Genomic DNA, 22,098 nt, shown 5'->3' with positions numbered 1-22,098 from the left:
CAGATTGCTGCTCCGGGCCAATGGGAGTCGCGATCGGCTGGACCTGTGGACGAGGCAGGTAAACACACTGGCTCGGCCCGCCAGGGGCTTCCCTATATAAGCGGCAACCCCTGTTTGAGAAACCTTATTATAGACTAACAGACACGTGTCTGACAAAGTGGGTATCCACCCATGAAAGCTTATGCTCCAATACTTCTGTTAGTCTATAAGGTGCCACAAGGCACTTTGTTGCTTTTTACAGATCCAGACTAACACGGCTACCCCTCTGATCTTAAAATGATTGGGAAATCTTCACTTCACAGTGTGATATGGAGATGTAGATCATTAGAGTTATGGAGACTGCTGTGAGGAAAGCAACTAAAGATTGTAGGAGACAACTGTAGCCTATGCAGACCCCTCTCCTGAGAGGTGAAGGAAAACTTGCAAGGGTGCAAGTCAGAAAAATTAATGTGGGAAGAATGCAGTAAGTTGCGCACACACTTGTTCATTTTCACTATTCCAACCTGGGTATGTAGATGTTAATGTGACTCCAAAATGTCTTAAAATGGTTTCATAAACCTTTTGAAAAGGAAAATGTATTTTTTCCCCTTCTAGATGGAATGAACCTTCCCTGTTGAATGCCTCCAGATTTCCTATTGGATTTCACGTGTGGAGAAACATTTTCCTTTTGGTTGAAGCTGCTCTGTGGCAGACTAAATTTTGGATCCAGGATTCACAAGGTTTTTTTAATCTTGAGGAGGCAGCCACAGCTGAATCACGTTAGCCTGACATCACAGCCACCATGGTGCTTTCACAGAGGCAACGAGACGAACTGTAAGTATTTTTTTTTTTTACAGTATTTATTTAAAATAGCAAAAGTAACATTTGCTTACACTTGGTTCTTATTTCATCAGCCTTCCAAAAAAACTGATCTTTCTCTTCCAGTTTGATTCCATGAAATGGCTCTTCACGTATTTGTTCTGTTTCAGTTAAGTTTCTGTGAATTACCTTTTTATGATCTCTGGACATCTTTGCTAATATAACCAAAGTACAGAACTTGCTGGTATAAACTTAAGTGGTTAAAGATAGGAGTTCAGGAATGGTAGACTGGAGGAGGGAAAACTTAACCAATTATTTGAAACAGTCTTTTTAAATTTTTATAATGTGAGGCCGAAACTGGAAGTTTTGGTTTTTGGCATAGGAATGATTTGTTAAAAATTAGACGTAGTCTGTTCAAAGTACATAGGAATAAAATACTGAAGTTTAGAGTTTTAAAATATTTGCTCTGTATTCTGTTTGTTGCCTAGCAAGCGCGCACAAATTCTGCAGGACCAATGTAAATAGAGTAAAAACAATATGCAGGTATGTGAAATGAGAAATATATGTACAGTGCAAGTAAAATCATAGCAGTATAGTGTTGCTAAGTCTCTAGTTTCCAGACATAAAATGATCCTCTTCTTGCAATCTGTCCATGACCCACTCTCCATCATTGGAGTTAACAATAACCTACTTTCCAGTTTCCACTGTCACCCTTAGCACCTCTTCCACCATCAATGAAAGAGGGAGGAGTTAATCATGAAGAAATTAATACAAAATGAGTCCATCAGAAGTCTCTCCAAGTTCCTTGTTTTAATGGGGGGAAATAACAGGGAAGGAAGGTGGTGTCTTGAGCAGATGCTGGTGCATCTCCTGCCACTCTACCACCATTCTGGCCTGGTATGGATCTAGTCAGCAGGGTTCCTATTGGTCCAGAGGCCAGGACTCTGGGAGTACTGGAGCAGCTTACTCCTGCCTCCCTTCATGCTCCTAAAGTGAAAGTTCATTTTACACAGACGAGACAAATATGATGTCAGTTCATTTGGGAGATAGGCAATTGTCACATGATAAACTATGAATGGTCTTCTTTACATATACACTTCTGTGTGTGTGCTTTTGCAGAAAACTATGATGGGATGTTTTTAAGTGGTGGTTGCATACAGTAGTTGGTTTGGTTTAGCACAGTGCCCCAGTTGTTGATGGACAATAGCCTAAAGTGCTTAAATTACTCATGAATGCACAGACTGAACTATCCCCCTGTTATAAAAAGGGAAGGGAGAAGTTGGAGGAATTTTGCCGTGTTAAAAATAAAATAAAGTGCTTGGTAAAAGAGTGAAAACAGATTGGGAGTCAGGAACCCTAGCATTCTTATCCAGCTCTTTTGGTCTTACTGTCTGATCTTGGGCAAGTCACTTTACTTCACTTCTCTGCTTCAGTTTCACCCTTACAGGTATCTTCTCGGTGTCAGTACATCCCCTTAATATAAACAAATATAGTATTCACATGTCATTTCTTCCAGGTTTTATTATATTAAAGTTATTTTAAGTGAGGCAAAACCCTGATGTACTAAAACAGCATGTGAACTATTACATTTTTTTATGAAAGCTTATGTGGGTATTTATAGCATTGTTAATGGAAGGGCTGGGGATAAATGAGGCAGGAAAGGCTTTCTGAACACATCTAGAATTAAAATATTATCTTTTGGTTGTTAGAAGCCAGAACTTCAAGGAACAAATATATGAACAGGAAGATGGGGAAAACAAGACATTCTGCATGGATAATTAGGAGTTAACAAGGCAGTTGGGGCTTCTTTAGAGGAGAGATGGCCTAAGAAGATAGTAGAGAGGTCAGAGATCCATTCATTCTGCAAAAGGGGAGCAGGAAATACTGGGAGGGGGTTGATGGTTCTCTCTGAATACAGATAGTGGGTTGATGTCTAGAATGAATGCATAAGGGAAGAGAAATGTATAACAGGAAGAGGGAGCTGTGATGCAGATCCTAGAGAATGAGTAGGGATGGGGAATTCTGAGGAACTGGGGGAAGCTGACTGGGTAGAAGTTGGGGAGGGACTTGGAGATGTCTACTGGCCCAATAGTTTATAAGGGAAGGCAGTTAGAAGAAATTTTAGTACACGCCTTATTGTGTTGGGGACAAATGTGTGCGCGAGAGCAAGAGAGAGAGGATCCCAATGATTCTTTTTAAAAAGCTTGTCCTCCAGGTATTTTGGGGGCCTCTCTTTTTGTTTTTTGAAGAATCTTGTTTAGGCCTGTTAGTAGGTGTGAGAGGTAAAACACATTTGTATTTTTAGAGGTTGCTGCTTCAATTAAGGAAAGAATATTTAGTGCTTAAATAGCACTTTGAAATAAATTATTATCCACATGTTAAGACTTAATGACATGAAACGTTTTTTGAAAGTTCTTTGATTCAGCTCAAGGAACTAGTACCATACACTTGTCCTTCAAAATTCTTTGTAAAGACTTGCTACTGGACAAGTGCAGTCCTCCAGTTTTTTGACTTGTGTGAGAAATAAATGTTGGTACACAGCATAATGATAGTAAAACTTAGTTACAAAGATTCTTGTATTCCCAAAATAAATTGAGGTTGCTACTGTTGGTGGTACTTAGTGATGCACTGTAGAGTGTAGTGCATAAGACTCCCAGTTCATTCAGTACATCATCCTATAGCATTTGACTGTTGCAGGTTTTCTGTTATTAGCCTACCCCAATGAGACCATATTGATGATGCCAGTAACTTGCCTTAGTGGAGTGTCAAGAGCCAGTATATAAACATAAGGCAAAAGGAGGAGGAGATCTTAACTGTCACGGAAACAATGACTGTCAGTCAGTGCTGGGCTTCTGATTTACAATTACTGACTCTTCTAAACGTAACCAAGCAGTCCTTTATTCAAATAATTCTAAAGTTGGCACCTTATTACTGGACGCATGTTTCATTTGTGTCTTCAGAAGTGTATTTACTCAGTTTTTTTCATTGCTCAGGCGACTGGAAAACACAGCCTGGTTGTCTGATAATACAGCTCTGTAGTAGTGCTGGCACTTAGCAGGAATCTTTTTGTAAATTGCAGAAATTAGTGCTACTCAAAATTTTTAATTACCCTCTTGACGAATAAGTCATTTTGTAAAGTAGTACTAGTTGAAAGGGGTAAAACTTCCACTGTGTCCCATGCACATGATTATAGTTTGTCTGGTTTCATATCAATGATGGACTCTGCACAACATGTCTCTAAAAGCTGTAAAGCGGTATGCTGTGAGAGAACCTCTGACTGACCTGGTTTTAGTCTGAACAATTGAATTCTTTTCTCTCTGAAAATATTCTGACAACAGGTTTTTGGATCTGTGGCTTTTGAAAGGAATTGGCTTTCACACTTTTTTTCCAGTGGAGAAGCCTGTTTGGTATATATTTTGGATTAGCCATAGAATTGCCAGTTTTATCTCTGGCTCTGAACTTCTTTGGCAAGAAGTGGTAGGATGAGGATAGGTTGAGATTGCAAGTGGCTTCTTATTTAAGATTTTTAAAGTTAGATGTGAGGTGAGATTTGTGGTTTTATTGAACTGGAATTGGTCCAAAGCCTTGGAATATTTTAAGTGCTTTTTAGTTATTCAGTGAACAAAAAAATGCCATCTGAAGTATAAGCCGCTTTACAGTAACACATTGGTATGCACTCAAGGAAACTGAGTTCCTAATAATGGGAGACAAACTGAGGACTTGGACATTCTATTGTTGCGTGAGTTACTGCACATATACAAGTACTGGATTAGACTCTTTGAATATTAGCCCATACTCAGGAAAGGTGGGTTTTGGTTTTTTTGTTTGGTTTTTTTGTTTGGTTTTTTTGAAGCGTGGGTCTACTCAGAAAAGTGATTATGTAAAAATGGAACTGCTTTACTGTGTAGATCTGGTCCCTGTGTATATCTAAAAGTTCTGCTTCTTTTTGTGATAAAAATAAGTGGTGGTGTGGGTGGTTTTTTGTTTTTGTTTTTTAGAGTTTGCTCCTAATGCTACTGTTCCAAGAGAAGTCAGAGTGAAGGTTTGTTCTATTGAGGCTCTTTTATTAAGAGAGTGATTTACTTAAGTTCAAATTATTGTATATGAGACAATAGGAGTCCAGCTTGACTCTCAGATCCCAGTTTGAATTTTCAAGGCTGGTACTGTGGAAAACTAATATTTTTATTTGTAAACTAGGTACACTGAGTTTGAGGTCATTTGAGTTAAACAACCTAGTAGCCATTAAGTTACTTGCTCAGTTGAGCTGCATTGAGCTTCTGATGATACTGGCTCTCTTTATTGTCCCTAGATGTTTTTGCAAAAAGAACCTTGTTTTTTCAAACAAGCAAAAACAACATTCCTACAGGTGATGGGGAATATAGCACACAGTGATAAGTGAATCTTGAAGTTTCTACACCCAACTACTTCACAGTCAGTGTAACATGCTTCATAAATTATAGTGGGGAAAGAACGGTAATTCCAAGAAAAAAGGTGAAATTGTTGTCTTTTCAGTTTCTTTCCAGACATCAAAGTGTCTGCCTCTTGTGGATAAATGTCATAAGCTTTTTTTATGTTCTAAAATTATCTAATCTAGACACTTTGTCCTCGTGTAGCCCTTAATTTAGAACAAATCTGAGCAGGATAGCTTGAAAAATTAAATCCCTCATAAATAGAATTTAATTTAAAATAAAAAGTTGCCACACCCAAGATAAGAGCAGTTTCTAAGGTGTTAATTTTAACAAAGTTAACTGCATTGCAATGTTTGGAAATCTGTTTAGTTTTTGAATTTATTTTTTTTTAAAAAGCATTTCTATTTATTCATTAAACACTTGTCCATATATGCTGTATTGTCATCTGATGTGTAGTAAGGTAAAGTTTGTCATTCTTAAGTTGTTGTTTTCCTGAGGTCTGACTAAATATATTCAAAGCATGGAGTCAGGTGTTTTTAAACACGGCTCTTAGTAGCAAGGCACTAAATTTTTCTAACTTGGTTTTGCAGGCAAAAGATGATAGTGATATATCAGAGCTTGAATGTTGCAGATATTGCTGGCTTGCCTTGATGCTTACCGGGGAAATCTCGCTCACTTTTTCCACCAACATGCAGTGGAATTACTAAAGATAGATACAGATATAAAGACAATCGGAAATGTTAATTTTAACTTGTAACTATTGCCAGGAGGAGTTTGATGAAAACATAGCACATGCTTTATACAAAGGACTCTACAGAGAGGCATTAAGCCTAAAATTGTTTTAGATATTGGAGGGGCTACATGAAACCACCTGTAAGAGCTGCCCTTTTGACTTGGTTATTTGATTCTTGACAAACTTTTAGTTTGGTAAAGGACAAATGTAGGCAAAGACCATAAGAGAGACTGTTTCATTTGGAAGTGTACCCAGTTGATCGACACACGTACTGCAGAAGAGTCTAGGTTTCTGTTAGTTATACCACATAAGAATAAGTCCACCTCGTCCCTCTCCCCCAAGCTATAATGAAGGAGCATGAATTAAACTTACTGTGTTAAGGAGGAACATGAGGGCATCCTTTTATAAATTCATTTTGTAATTATGTTGGACATAATGATAAACCTTTTTAGTTACTGCTAAGTCACTTACAGTCTTTATAAGAAAGAACTGAAAGTCTGAAACTTTGTCTACTTAAGGATGTTAATTTACCTGTAATTTGAAGATATTGTACACTGGTGGCAGAAATACATGTAGGGTTACTTACCTATAAACACTTAGTTTTACAAAATAATAATGTATTCTAAAACTTGGGACGTGTTCACTTGAGAGAATTGCACTGTTTAACCCAAGATATGAATTTAAACCAACTTAGTTAAACCAGTGTAAATCCCTGTATGCATGCTTATTTAGGTTTGTCTTAAAATTGTTCCCCAAAATCTACTTGAGCTAAACCAAAAGCCGCTCTTAAACCTTTGCAGCTTTTATATACTTAACCTGCATTTTCATCTTTACTTAAAGGGATAATGAGTGTTAAAATAGTGAGCAGGAGCTGCCTTTATCATAATTTGTATATTAAATACTGAATTTTTTAATCACAGCAAAGTTTGCTAGAATTTAAAACTACATACTAAATGTGCATTTTTGTTTTACTGGTCATGTTTTGACTTGACAACTTCATATGCCATGTTTGCTTTTAAAGTTGGTTTGAAGGTTTTTGTCGTCGTATTAGCTGATGCTATCTTAATACAACGAATAACAAGGTTTACCTTATTGGTTATGATTTGAAAACCTGTACGCATTCATTCTGTATTTTGTTTTTCAGTACTTTTGAGAACTGTGACTAAGATGATGTCTTACTGTTAAATCGTTTTTATTTTGTCTAGAAATCGAGCAATAGCAGATTACCTTCGATCCAATGGCTATGAAGAGGCTTATTCAGTTTTTAAAAAGGAAGCTGAGTTAGATGTGGTGAGTTGAAACACAAGATCCTTCATAAAGCTCGTTTGTCCTGTAAAACATTATGTAAGTTCTGTGGAGTGCACAACTTCTGCTAAAACAGTCCTGTTAGCCCTTACAATGTGGAAATCAATACATCATACACAAGCTTAATGCAATAATCACTTAAGACACAGTAAATGTTCTCTCTATATTGTGATGGTCTCAACTCTGTAATGTGAAGTTTCTTGGGCAAAATTCGTCCACCTTTACTCCCCTATTCCTGACACTGGTGTATTGTTCTTTAGGCCTGTTTTCCACCTGCCTGTCACCCATCACTCCAGAGCAGCCCGCTTTTCTGTGGTATTGTAGGGATCCAGTTCCTAAAGGGCTCTGAGTTCCTCCAGGATGAAAGGTGCTATAGAAATATAAAAAACTTTTTCTTGATATCAAAAAAGTGAATGTTCAGGAGAATGCATTTAATTTTCTGAGACAGATATTATTCCTTCAGTGTTCTGATCATGGTGATCATCTGAACCTGGCTGTATTAGTTTAACTCTGCTTGAAAATTAATCCAGTTCCTTGGTTACTCAATTCTTGTACTGAACTTTGTCCAGATATAGGATGAATCAGAGCCTCCTAAAATGCTTAAGGGTCCCAGCTGGAGAAAGTACAAATTATTCAATTTTCCAGTTTAGTATTATGGAAACAGACTGTTAGTTTCAACTTTAACAGTGGTAAGACTGATTCACTTTTGATCCCTCTAGCTTTGTCAAAACTGACCCTGACCATATCAAGTTTGGCAGGAAGTTTTAAGCTGAGGGAAAACCTTTTAGAATGCATGAAGTAAATAGGATGAATTGTTTGTTTGTGCCATAAGGGAAAAATGTGGAGATTGTCAGACTTCCAGAAATATCCTTTTGTATTCACTCTAAAAATCCTGTAAGGGGTTTTAATCTTTTGGCCTCTACTCTTCTGTACTGGGAAGGGGTTTATGGACCCCGCAGCTAAGGCAGAGAGAGGAAGAGAGCTGGAGCAGTACTGGGCCAGGAAAGCTCTGCCGCTCAGGCACTGTTGAGCATGCTTCTGGGGAAAAGACCAGTATAAAGAGATCTCCAGCAGTCTAGAGGAGTGAGGGAGAGAAAGCATTTCCTGGAGGAGCATGGCTCTTCAGTAGTAGAAGAAACTGCCCCTAATAAGGATGTCTATGTACGAGTCCCCTCCCCAGACATCACTTGAGGGAGGAAGAACCACACAGTAACACCAGAGGGTCTCCTGTATCAGCCCCAGACTGTGGGGGTTTGAGACAAGGGACTCTAATCGAATAGCAGCCACACCTCAAATGGAGGCGGCATGTGGCCCAGGGGAAGGTGAGCAGGAGGTGGGCCTAATCCTGGCTATTCCACGCTTTTCCTACCCAGCCCAGATTCCCCTGTTCCTAACCCTGAGATGAACGGGACCATTGGTTACCGACAAGGAAGCTGACCCAGCTGGGACTTGGTCCAGGACATGTTGAGTTGAAAGAGAGACTGGAGGCAGAAGGCCAGACCACTAGGCCTGCTGACTGAACAGACAGCAGTGCTACATGTGCTTGTATACATATATTCTAGCCTTTTAAAATTACCTGGCTTTCTGATGTCTATTTAATTGCTAGAAGGTCCCCTCTCTGACTCCTAAATTTAAGTTTTTACTGAGAATTATATAGAAGCCGAGAAATAAAGGAGGCTTTTGTAGTCTAGAGCATTTATCTAATCAACTCCTATTAAGTGACTTATGAATTCTGGGCCTCCTGTTTCAAAACCTTAGTCGGCACCACCTATATTGGGTTAATGTACTAGTTTGTGTAGTGGATATACTAATTGCTGAACTAAAGTGAAGAAATCAGGTGTCTCTGCTCCAGCTGTAAGTACTGTCCAGATGTGGCTGAAACAGTTTGGTGCCTCTCACACTGTTGTTGATTTGTATTCTGTATAGTCATGGGAGGCAGGGGATAGAGGTGTGTGTAAAAAGTACCAGGGTATGTTGACTGAAAGTGCTCATGTCACCTTTAATCTCCGTTTTAAATACTAGCCTCTAAAATCTAGTCAGTTATAACAGATTGAGAATATTTTGTATGTCAGTAAAATTACTAATATTTGATACCTCAAACTTGATGGCTGGAAAGACTTATTTTTAAAAAATAAATCATTTTAAAACTCAAGTGAAAGCATCTCTTGAACAGTTGAACGTACGCAATTTGTTTAAAAATTGCTTCTTTGATTTTTCCAAGTATTGAAGTATTTGGATCAGAATGTGCTTAATGTCTTTCCAAAAAATCATTTATCAACCTCTTTTGAAGGTCTATTTAAACTCTTATTAAAAGTACTATTTCTGTAAAATAACAGATCTGCAATCATACTATTCTCATGTTATCCACATACCTTGCTTTTTTACTCCATAATCTAAGATTTCATAGAGGAATAAATTATGAAGATCCTTTTGAAACTGGAATGGCTAATAACATTGATGCATGGTTTGCTTTTGCAGAGACTGTCGATATCAACAGCCCTGCCCTTTTTTGTTAATGTTCTATGAGCAGTAAAGCCTGTGCCATGTTTGTCACCGTTTTCAATGTTCATCATACTGAGTGTATCCAGAAAATGTTCCTATTATGTCCTGGGTTGGACTCATAAAGCTACTTCAGTACCTGAAACTGCTAGAAGTCAGTTGGTGGTAATGTAGAAGGAAGAAGTTTTAGAAGTGTTAACTTAGTTACTCAAAAATCCTGCCAAACAATTTATTTTGACAGGATAGCCAGTTTACTGCTGATTGGAAATAGTGGGCCAGACTTAATGTCACCGTAATTCCATTGACTGGGATTCACAGCACAGGTGAATTTAACCTGTCTTTTCATTTTTGTTTCATTTGTATGGTACTTGTCTCCATAACAGCTGGTCAGTGTGGAACTTGAAAACTGGATTATATTCAAATTAAAAAACTTCTTTTGCATATGTGCCATGTCTTTTTGACAAACACTTGCCAATTTTCTCACTTCCAAACCATATGAAGAAAATCCCTGATCTTTGTTTTACATCTAGGTGCTGACTCTAAAATGAACAAATCTCTTGTTTTGGATTGAAAATCTGTAGTGAAATTAATATTGTGTACATATATGTAAGATTAATCAGGAGAAGTGTTGAGTTGACTATGAGCAGGTTACATTTGTAATTGTGCTTTCCACCTATTTCTGAAAATAACCCTCAAGACTAGCAAACTATGTAAATTAGCATTTCTCTTAAAATTTGGATCTTCATCCTGTTTTTCCAAAATATTCAGTGGAGGTTTTACTTGACTTCCCTAAACTGCACTCAGTGTTCTAAGTAACAAATCAGGAGAGAGGGTTAATTGGATATGTTTTTATGGTTTTCAATTATAAAATGTATGATATCCCATCAACCTAATTGTGTTATCCCGTCCCCCCTTCCAAAAGAAAAAAAAAAAGGTTAAAAGCCCTAAATATGCTAGGCAGTCTGGTTATTTGATAGTCTTAAGGGAGATACAAGAAAATCAAGTTAGTTAAAATTGCACATAGGAACTTTCTCATAGGAAAATGTGAATTAGATGGGACTACTTTAGTACAGCTTAAAAAGGACTAACAATTTCTTACACATTAATGGGGTCAGTGAATGGTAAGGAGTTAAGCAGAGCCGTATCTGGGGATCAATTCTGGTTCCAGTACTGATTAATTCTGCAAATAAAGCAAGTTCTCACCAACATTGCTGGAGTAATAGGCTGCTCCACCATGGAGTCTGACCCAGATAGCACATTTGTCTAGAAACTTTGTGTGGCAGGTTGCCCCCTCTCCAGGGTGCCACCTGATGTACTGGGATACCACTGAACCTGCTGGTTCTACCAGTCTGGGTTCCCTTGCACTGCCCTGCTGAGCCAGGCACTCAAGCCTCCTCCAGCACACACATGGGTAGAGCCACACCCAGGCGCAGAAAGACGGACACTGAGATCAGCTCTGTGTAGGAAGACTTAACTTGGGAATTGTCCAGCACTCAAATGCATACCCCCTCTGGAGTGTAAACCCCAAATGGTATCGTCTTGCACTGTATAGAGAACTGTACAATGCAAGCTCATGAAATCTGCCCCCTCCCTCAATGTGAAGGAAGATATACACAGCTTTTTGAGCCTCCCCTCCCCTCCAAGTTATGAATTCCACAAACTGGCTTCGGAATAAGCAAAACCAAGTTTAATTACACAAGACAGATTTTAAGTGATTATAAGGGAGAGCAAAACGATTAAAGCAGGTTACCTTAGTAAGTAAACAAAAACCTCAAACTGAGTTTAATAATCTAGATAGGTAGGATGTAAATTAGCAAAGTTGCATCCTGAGTGATAAACAGGCTGGCAGTCTGGAACCATCACTTTCCACAGTTGAGTCCTTGCCCCTCAGGTGTTTCCCAGTGTGTTATTGCAAGGAGAATGAGGTCCCCTCATGATGTCATTGTTCCCCTTTTTTATCATCTTCCCACTTGCTGGAAAGCTCTTTTGCTGTGACCTGGGTCAAACAGTTGCCATTGTGTAATGTCAAGTATCAGAGGGGTAGCCCTGTTAGTCTGGATCTGTAAAAGCAGCAAAGAATCCTGTGGTACCTTATAGACTAACAGACCTTTTGGAGCATGAGCGTTCGTGGGTGAACGCATCCGACAAAGTGGGTATTCACCCGCGAACGCTCATGCTCCAAAACGTCTGTTAGTCTATAAGGTGCCACAGGATTCTTTGCATTGTGCAGTGCTGTCTCTGAGAGGTTTCTGTTGTACATAGTTCCTGGGGTAATCCTTGTACTTGTGTGCATTTCCTCAATAAGCCATTAACATTGTTTGTTTGGCCTTTTTACTGATGTACCTGAAAGGCTGCTTGTGGGTGTTTTCAACCTCTCGCATGTTTCAGTAAAGCATACATAGCCAAACTTTGTAATTTCACATACGACGATAGTACATACAGTCCAACAAGATCTTAATGTCTAACAGATCAAGACTTTTAGAAAGATAGCTCACAAGGCATACTTTGTACAAAACATATGCTAATTACTTCACAGTGGTGAATACTGGGGTATCAAGACTCTGAAGTCTTGCTTCTGCCCTGCCTTTGTCCACAGTCTGCTCTTTTCCAGCTCCAGGTATCTCAAGACCCAGTGACAGAAGCTACATAACCTGTAATGTAGGCAGGATGCCCTTGTCTGTTTGCCTTTTTTTGCCCCTCCTTGAAGCTGGGTTCTTTCTCTTGTTGTTTTCCTCTCCCACAGAGGGATGATTAGGATTCAGTGTGTTTGCCTCCTTTCCTCATATTCTTGGTGTTTACTAGGGAAGATAGTTATCCCACTGTAATGGTGGGGTCAGTTGCTCATTGTTGGAGCTGGGGTTGTTCATCAGCTAAAAATAAGAAACCATCATAGCCTATATATGCAAGCCTGCCTTCTGGCAGCTGCTAGTAAATTTTTAAGCAGTGCAGCTGATTATGCGTGCAAACATAATGGTAGCATATTTCCTTGGCTGTTGTACATACAGGTCCATCAGTTTTTGATCAAAAGGTTAGGTAACTACAAAAACCTAATTATCACCAGGTCATGCTTACTCTCCAGTCCACACCATCAACACATCCCTTCCTATCTTTCCTTTTCTAATTGATGGGGGTTGGTGGGAAAGATAATATCACAAGTTGGGTTTTCACAGCTATTCATTGTATACTCTACTTCCGAAGGAATTCTGTGCCAAAAATTAAAATTTTTGCATATTTTGTCAAATAAATGTGGAGGCTTAGTGTGGCAATGGGGGATCCTGATGCAGTGGGGAAGCACAGGCCACTGGCTGCATGGAGGCGCAAGATCCTGCGGTGCCCCCACCATGCCCCGACACAGACTTAGCTGAGAGTCTGCACAGAAACGCCCAGGGGCCCTTCGCCTCCATGCCAGGTGCACCATATCTTGGACAGAGTCTCTCACGCATGCCTAACCCTTGCCCCTGATCCAAGGTGTGGGGCAAGCAGGCTCAGGCTGGCAGGATCCAAGTATGAAGTGGTTTAGTGTGGGGGGGATCCAGGTGTGGGGTGAGAGGCTTGTGTGGGGCAGTCTGGGTGTGGGTGGCTCAGTGGAGGGGTTCTGGGTGTGGGGAGAACTGGACACATGGGGGTTGGGTGGGGGGGGGCAAATACCATTATAGTGCCCCTTCCACCTGTAGCTGTGGAGTGATGGGACAAGGAGTGTGGTGTGAAGCTTTGTGCAGCTGGGGGAGGTTTTTGGATGTGGGTCTGACCGGGTGCCCCATCTCCAGTCCCAGCCCCAGCTGCTCCCTTGCAGGGGAATAGGAAGTCTTGTCTTCCCCCAGCCCAACTGGAACAACAGGGTTCAGCACAGGGTGGACGCCAGGCTCATCCTGCCGTGATTTACCTCTCCAACAGCTGCTCCAGGTGCCTGAAACAATGCGTGACTGTTCTTGTAGCTTCCTTTTGCTTCCCCATCATCTGCAGAGAAGCAAAAAAAAATTGTGAGGTACATGAATTCTGTGCACATGCAGTGGTACAGAATTCGCCCAGTAGTAATACTCATTTGAGAGGCACTCATGAGCCCTAGAAATAGTGGGGGGGATTTAATGGCCAGAATACAATAATGTGGATGACCTGAGAGTTTGGGTTTGTGGATTTGATTCACAGAAAATCTTTGGCTAAACATCACTGTTACTTTGTAACCAAAGTGGATTGCCAAAGTATTTATGGTATTAGTCTTTAAAAATAAATAAATAAATAAAAATCAAGGTGTCCATATGGTGACTGAATTAATTTGATTAAAAATCAATTGATTCCTCTTCTTTCCTCCCACAAATTACTTAATTTGAATGTTTAGACATTCTTGAAAACATTGACTTGCTTTGGCTTGTCTCTTAACTACATTATAACAACTTTTTGAATTATTGTTTCAGAATGAAGAGCTAGATAAGAAGTATGCTGGACTTTTGGAGAAAAAATGGACATCTGTTATAAGATTACAAAAGAAGGTAAAGGAGGATTTGAGTTTTTCATATTATACAGTTTTACAATGAGAATCAGTTTTAAAAGCAAATTATTATGGGTATTTGGTGGACTGAAATTGAAGAGAAACTGTTGTATGCATTCAAAGGACATGTGGGCTTATTAAATGTTCTCCTAAAAGTATTTTTGGAGGGCAGAATAGGAAAGGTAACAGTATCCATCAAGCAGAATATTTAGCCTTGAAATGTGTTTTCTACTATCCACTTCATCTCCAGCAAAAATATTAACTCTTTTATAGTGGCTTCTCTGATATCTGACTCTTTGCTTCATCTCATGGATTTCTGTTGCACTTTGTGAAGATGGTGAGAAGGAAAGAGTGCCCCAAGGCTTTTTGGAAATGCAAAGGCTGAGTAGTTGTCCTCCAAAAGCTTCCTTAGCAGGGAAGAAGGCAAAAGCTCTGTTGCTAGTCCTCTTTATCTCTTCCTTTGCAGTGAAGCTTTTAGTTCTGATGCGTTAGAGTAAGTGGCTCTTACTCTAATACAAACACACAATACAAAATGGTATGTGCTTAATAGAGCATCGATAGGTATATAGTGTATTAAAAGTATCAAATTATAGCATTTTAACAGCAGAGGCTACCAACTGTAGTGGTAAATTTTGCAGGGTTTTACTGAGCTTTTAATATTTTTTGCTCTTGGATATCCTGTTTAAACACTCGATATGTAAATCCCAAGATTGTCTTTGACCAGTGGTCCTTGGGGTGTGTAAGCATTTTTAGTAGTAAAATTACCTCTGACAATAGTTTTGCCAAAAACTGTTCACAAAATTCAGTAACTTGAAAAGTTACTTTCAACCAGTTTGAAGTAGTGAACTTTCCAGTATGGTAGCGCTAAATGACTTTGCATGTTAGTCCCCTTCTCGCATAAAACCTCTGGGGAAAATTTTTGAGTTCAAATCAAGTATTACTCACTCTTTTTACAAGGAAACTTGTTCTGTTGTATTTTAGGGATGGTCAGAGCTACTGGAGGTCAGTAACTGGCTCTCCACGTAAGAGAGAAGCAAAATATTCTAGATCCAAAGCCATTCAGAAAACATAGCTTTGTTAATGACCATTGCAGATTAGCTAAATCTTGCTGTAGAAAGTTGTAGAAACAATTGATCTTTTTTTTTTTTTTTAAACACCATAAATCTCAGGTGATGGAATTAGAATCTAAGCTAAATGAAGCAAAGGAAGAATTCACATCAGGTGGACCTCTTGGTCAGAAACGAGACCCTAAGGAATGGATCCCTCGTCCTCCAGAGAAGTATGCATTGAGTGGACATAGGAGTCCTGTCACAAGAGTAATTTTCCACCCAGTTTTCAGTGTTATGGTCTCTGCTTCAGAGGATGCCACAATAAAGGTAAATGCGTCTATAGACAGTTTATACGATGGGTTAAGCAAATCAGTTTGAGATAATGAGGGATATATACCACCTACACACATGCAGTCCTGACCCAAGATTTACCTTCTTTCATAGTCCCCTTATAATTTAGAGATTGATCATAGTCTGTGTGGTGGTATTCATCAGATTTTAGTCTGATGCTTTCAAGTCGTCTGTGGGGGGTTTCTCTTGGGTCAGAAGAAATATTTTGAAAGCTGTTGAGACCACAAGTGTGGATTTAGGGACTGGGTAGAAGATTAAGGGATAAACGCTCTTGTGGAAGGAGAGGAGCCAAAGATTAAGGCAGATGATGTGGGATATAGAAGTCTTTGGTTGGGTTAAGGGTACACCTCTACCCCGATATAACGCGACCCGATATAATGTGGTAAAGCAGTGCTCCAGGGGGGTGGGGCTGCACACTCCAGCGGATCAAAGCAAGTTTGATATAACGCGGTTTCACCTATAATGTGGTAAGATTTTTTTTGGCTCCTGAGGACAGGATTATATGGGGTAGAGGTATAATGAGATGTTGAGCAAGAGAAAGAAAAGACTATCTCAGAAGATTCGTGAAAGAATGACTTCTTTGCAGGCTAAAATTTTAAACACCGAACTTTTTAATGTTCCCTCCTCCCTCACTACTTTTTAGTATAAAGGATTGATATCTTCTACTTCTTTTGTAATACTCAGCCACCAGTTGATGCTGGTTTTCAAAATAACCTCCTAAAAACATTCTTGGGAAATGAAAGATAGTGTGTGTAGAAATAGGTTTAGTCTTCCAGTACTTCTAATGTTGTTTTTATTAAGATCTTTGTAGCCCTTGTTGCAGGTGTTAATGCACCCATATGAGACTCATCTGGTAGGCATGTGCTTTGTCCATTTAGTATCGTAATTATAAAGAAATATTTGTGTAACTGATTTATTCGTGGAATGAAAACGAGTACTTCCACTTGGCTACAGTCCTTGAGGACCTTCTCCTTGAGCATTCGCTTGAGGATTAATTTAAACTTATGCTTGCGTGAAGACTACCATGGAGCTGATGCTGCTTTGGAAATGGTTGAAAGTGTCATACTGACTTAGAGTTTGGGTAACAAATATTATAAGGAAATATTGAGCAACCTGTTGTGATGGAGGATACAACGAAGATTAAATTCAAATGATTTTACATCAAGTTTTAACCAATTATAATGTCATTCTTTGAGTTATTGCACATGTAGATTCTACTTATGGTGTCCATTTGCCGCAGCACAGGAGTTTAGAACATTTTCACCAGCAGTGTCTGCAGCGGTTGTATATGCACCCTGCATGCCCTTACGACACTTCTGCCCCCGGGCATAAAGTGCACAATGACCCCCAACTGCCACTCTGTTCCTTTGAACCAACTTAGGCAGTGAGTCAGAACAGCATAGTGTCCCTCTGTAATAATTAGTCTGGTAGATAGGTAGTGATAGGTGTACTTGTTACTGTTTCATTTAGCTTATTACCAGTATATCAGCCCCCCATGCCCCCCCCAAAATAATAAATAAAAGAGAGCAAGCTCCCATCTTCTAGCAGAGCCTGCAATTCCAGGCTCTTAAGGCATGCTGTTCTTGCAGGGGGAGGAAATTATTTCTCCAACAAGGGTCAGCTAAAACTGTTCAGTGGCATTCTTACATGCCTTTGTTAAATGTTACTGGAAACTTTTTTTTCATAAACTCTGTATCCTTCACTCTCTTCTATTAGTAGAAATTTATCTGGTGGGTGCTGTTCTTTAATTCAAACTATTTAGTACCATCTGTCATTTTTCTAAACAGGCATTATCACTTGTTAACACATTGAGTAATGCTGAAGTGATGGTGGAGAGCTAGACAGATTACAAACCATATATTTTGTAGGTCCAACATAAACCATGGCTATTTTAATTATGCATTGCCACCTTAAAAACCAGATCACGTCAGAAATGAAGCTTTACGATAGCTGTGACCAGTATCAACCTCTCATTTTATTTGCATTATTAAATAAGGCTAATGATTTTAGAATCAGATGTTTTCATGCTTCTAAATGTTATAAAGTGAAACTCTTAATTTAGTTAATCCTCAGTTGGATTGTTATGAGGCCAATAGCATTAAGAAATTAACATCTGTAGTAGCTTGTTTATTTTAGAGTGAAGTAGGTTTATGTTCATGGTTATTTAATTATTAGAGTATTGACAAGTTGTTAATGTGAATACTTCATTTTCACCTCTTGATTAGCTCCATATTTACCACAAATGTGTTTCATGTTTCTATTGACTAGTATCCTGGCTGATGCAAGAGTCTATTTACTTATTTTTGGAAGTGACCTCAGATCTTCTTCCCTAAGCTGACTGAAATGCTGCATATTGCAGAGTTCACATATTGCTTTCCAGTAGGGAGTGTTGACCATATGACTCTTTAGCATCACACAATTACTATCGGTACACTGATGCTTAGAAAGGGGTAGGGTGTAAGGGAAGAACCTTGGAAAGGGTTTGTGGAAGTGAGTGGTAAACGAGTGGAAGAGAAAAGGACTCTGTGTGTGCATGCACACACACACACTTCTACCTAATTAAAATTTTACTCGCGTGATCTATCTTTCTTTTTTTAAAGGTAAATTGTATCAAGACTTTTCAGGGATGCAGCAAACTCTCTTTTCCTATTCACATTGTACAGGAGACCATTTACATTAATTTATTTTGAAATCTGGGAAATGCACCTATTCTTTAAATATAATTAACTTAAAAGTAACTAAACCATATAAATATAGCACAGCTTATTTTCCTCCACTGCTTGGCTTTTCTAGGACAATCTTCCTTTGTCTCCTGCTCAAGTTAATTATTGAACAAGGTGCCAGACTAGCCTGTGGGGTGCAAATGTAAAGCTGGAGAACATGAAGAGTGATAAGCTGGTGTTAACGAATTTTCTGTTCACTTGTCAGGTGTGGGATTATGAGACAGGCGATTTTGAACGAACCCTTAAGGGACATACAGACTCTGTGCAGGATATTTCTTTTGACCATAGTGGCAAACTCTTGGCCTCCTGTTCTGCTGATATGACCATTAAGCTATGGGATTTCCAGGGCTTTGATTGCATCAGAACCATGCATGGTAAGGAGACTGACTTAATGATCTATAAGATGAAGAGAAATCTTTTTTTTTTTTTTTTATTTTGTTGATCCAGAAAACTGCTGATGTGAGAATGGATATATAATCAGGATACCAAAAAGAGTTCTCTTTAACCTTCGGAGTGCTTTGTACGTAACTGTCTGTTATGTCCCATCGCTAATTGAAAATGCAACTCTAATCTGCTGTGTGAGAGACTGTACTGGAAATAAAATATCTGTAGTGGTGGTTTCAGTGAAACAGCAGATGGATGGGCTTTAGTACTTCCTATATCCAAAGCTCAACAGAAAATGGGACCATCCAACAAGAGAATGGGGTTATAAAATATAGCTTGGTACATGTGGGAAGGATAAATGGTTTTCGCTATTTTGCTTAGTATATTGAATCACCTTTTATGGGAATCTCTTGTTCCACATTTTCTTGTTTTGAATTAACATGCTTCCTGCTCTTGGTCTAGAACTGTGTATGTAAATTGTGGGTTCCTTGTACAATGGTGGATGAACACATTCCCAATCTGTCAATTTCAGGAGCCATAGCATGGCTCAGAAGGGATCATCATGATCCTTCTGCACGCTGCAGGCCACAGAACCTCATCCACCTGTAATAGATGCCCAAGCTAAGCTACTGAAGTCCTCAAATCATGATTTAAAGACTTCAAGTTACAGAGAATTCACTCTACATAGTTTAAACCCGTAAGTGATCTGTGCCCCATGGTGCAGAGGAAAGTGAAAAACCTCCAGGCTTACCCAATTCAGGGTTACAAAGGCACATGGTGGAGGTGATGGGTTGTGGGTGTGGGATGGAGAATATGAAGGCTGCCCCTGCAGTCTTCAGAAAGTTCTGAACAAAAGTATTCCTATGCTGCTGCATCATCTCAAGATAATTCTGTTTTTGTGATATAGTTAATTGTATTGGAAATGAGTGATCAGCGGGAGTAAGAATCTTTTTTTATAAAGAAACAAAGTTTTTTGTATTGAGAAGTCTACTAAAGAACAAAAGAAGAGATAATTAACTGCCCACCTGCTGTTTGTAAAAAGGGCTCCAGAGGTGATCCCGGCAATTACAGACCAGTAAGCCTGACTTCAGTACAGAGCAAACGGGTTGAAACTATAGTAAAGAACAAAATTCAGACCCATAGATGACCATAACTAGGGGAAGAGTCAACATTGTTTTTGTAAAAGGAAATCATGCCTCACCAATCTACTAGAATTCTTTGAGGGGGCCAACAAGCATGTGGACAAAGGGGATCCAGTGGATATAACTTATTTAGATTTTCAGAGAGTCTTTGACAAGGTCCTTCACCAAAGGTTCTTAAGTAAACAGTCCTGGGATAAGAGGGAAGGTCCTCTTATGGTTTGTAAAATGGTTAAAAGATAGGAAACACAGGTTAGGAATAAATGGTCAGTTTTCAGAATGGAGAGGTAAATAGTGGTGTCCCACAGGTGTCTGTACTGGGTCCAGTCCTATTTAACATATTCATAAATGATCTGGGAAAAGGGGTAAACAGTGAGGTGGTAAAATTTGCAGATGATACAAAATCACTCAAGATAGTTAAGTCCCAGGCAGGTTGCCAAGAGCTACAAAGGATCCCTTGAATCTGAGGGTATGTCTACATCTACAATTTTGCAGCGCTGGTTGTTACAGCTGTATTAGTACAGCTGTATAGGGCCAGCGCTGCAGAGTGGCCACACTTACAGCAACCAGCGCTGCAAGTGGTGTTAGATGTGGCCACACTGCAGCGCTGTTGGGCGGCTTCAAGGGGGGTTCGGGGAACGCGAGAGCAAACCGGGGAAGGAGACCAGCTTCGCCGCGGTTTGCTCTCGCGTTCCCCGAACCCCCCTGCAAGCAGGTCTCCTTCCCTGCGGTTTGCAGGGGGGTTCGGGGAACGCGAGAGCAAACCGCGGCGAAGCTGGTCTCCTTCCCCGGTTTGCTCTTGCGTTCCCCGCACCCGCGAGCAAGCAGGTCTCCTTCCCTGCGGTTTGCAGGGGGGTTCGGGGAACGCGAGAGCAAACCGGGGAAGGAGACCAGCTTTGCCGCGGTTTGCTCTCGCGTTCCCCGAACCACCCTGCAAACCGCAGGGAAGGAGACCTGCTTGCTCGGGGGTTCGGGGAACGCGAGAACAAACCGGGGAAGGAGACCTGCTTGATTACCAGAGGCTTCCTCAGGTATGCTGGGATACCTGCTTATTCCTCGGAGGTCAAGAAAAGCTCTGGTAAGTGTCTACACTTGATTACCAGCGCTGGATCACCAGCGCTGGATCCTCTACACCCGAGACAAAACGGGAGTACGGCCAGTGCTGCAAACAGGGAGTTGCAGCGCTGGTGATGCCCTGCAGATGTGTACACCTCCTAAGTTGCAGCGCTGTAACCCCCTCACCAGCGCTGCAACTTTGTGATGTAGACAAGCCCTGAGTGACAGCAACAAAATGGTAGATGAAATTCAATGTTGATAAATGCGAAGTAATGCACATGGGAAAACATAATCCCAACTGTACATATAAAATGATGGGGTCTGTTACTATTCAAGAAAGAGATGTTGGAGTAATTGTGGATAGTTCTCTGAAAACATCTACTCACTGTGCAGTCAAAAAAGCGAACAGGATGTTGGGAATCATTAAAGGGATAGATAATAAGATGAAGAAAATCCTGTTGCCGCTATATAAATCTATGGTACGCCCGCATCTTGAATACTGTGTGCAGATGTGGTTGCCCCATCTCAAAAAAGATATATTGGAAAAAATTAAGAAAAGGGCAACAAAAATTATTAAGGGTATGGAACGGCTGCCATATGAGGAGAAAGTAATAAGACTGGGACTTTTCAGCTTTGAAAAAAGGCGACTAAGGAGAGGGCTATGATAGAGGTCTACAAAATCATGACTGGTGTGGAGAAAGTAAATGAGGAAGTGTCATTTACTCCTTCTCAAACAAGAACTAGGGGTCACCAAATGAAATTAATAGGCAGCAAGTTTAAAACAAACTGAAGTATTTTTTTCACACAATGCATGTCTACCTGTGGAATTTCTTGCCAGAGGATGTTATGAAGGCCAAGATTGTAACATCATTCAAGAAAGAACAAAATAAGTTCATGGAGGATAGGTCCATCATTGGCTATTAGGAAGGGATGCTTTCCCTAGCCTCTGTTTGCCAGAAGCTGGGAATGGGCGACATGGAATGGACCACTTGATTACCTGTTCTGTTCATTCCCTCTGGGGCACCTGGCATTGGCCACTGTCTGAAGACAGGATACTGGGCTAGATGAACCTTTGGTCTGACCCAGTATGGCCGCTTTTATGTTCTCGTGCCCAGAGTCTTCAGTGAAGCATCTGCTGCTCTTTAAGCATCACTGAGTCATTCAGC

General features: G+C 40.0%; 1 protein-coding gene across 3 annotated transcripts in view; it reads left to right on the top strand.

Moving 5' to 3' along the window:
* The window catches only part of PAFAH1B1 (platelet activating factor acetylhydrolase 1b regulatory subunit 1), a 59,892-nt gene that overhangs the window by 26,012 nt on the left and 11,782 nt on the right, over nt 1-22,098 (top strand). For 2 of the 3 annotated variants that reach the window (XM_050929166.1, XM_050929167.1), the window contains exons 2-6: nt 595-813; nt 7,146-7,230; nt 14,157-14,231; nt 15,400-15,606; nt 18,559-18,727. In XM_050929166.1, the coding sequence (XP_050785123.1) occupies nt 782-813; nt 7,146-7,230; nt 14,157-14,231; nt 15,400-15,606; nt 18,559-18,727 (568 nt within the window). In that variant the 5' untranslated portion in view covers nt 595-781. Of the gene's footprint in view, nt 1-594; nt 814-7,145; nt 7,231-7,519; nt 7,613-14,156; nt 14,232-15,399; nt 15,607-18,558; nt 18,728-22,098 lie in introns of those variants that run through there. The other variant, XM_050929168.1, reaches the window with a different exon arrangement.

The sequence above is a fragment of the Gopherus flavomarginatus genome, chromosome 19, assembly GCF_025201925.1.
Source record: "Gopherus flavomarginatus isolate rGopFla2 chromosome 19, rGopFla2.mat.asm, whole genome shotgun sequence".
Taxonomy (NCBI): Eukaryota; Metazoa; Chordata; order Testudines; family Testudinidae; genus Gopherus; species Gopherus flavomarginatus.
This window is presented reverse-complemented; position numbering and strand designations above follow the sequence as displayed.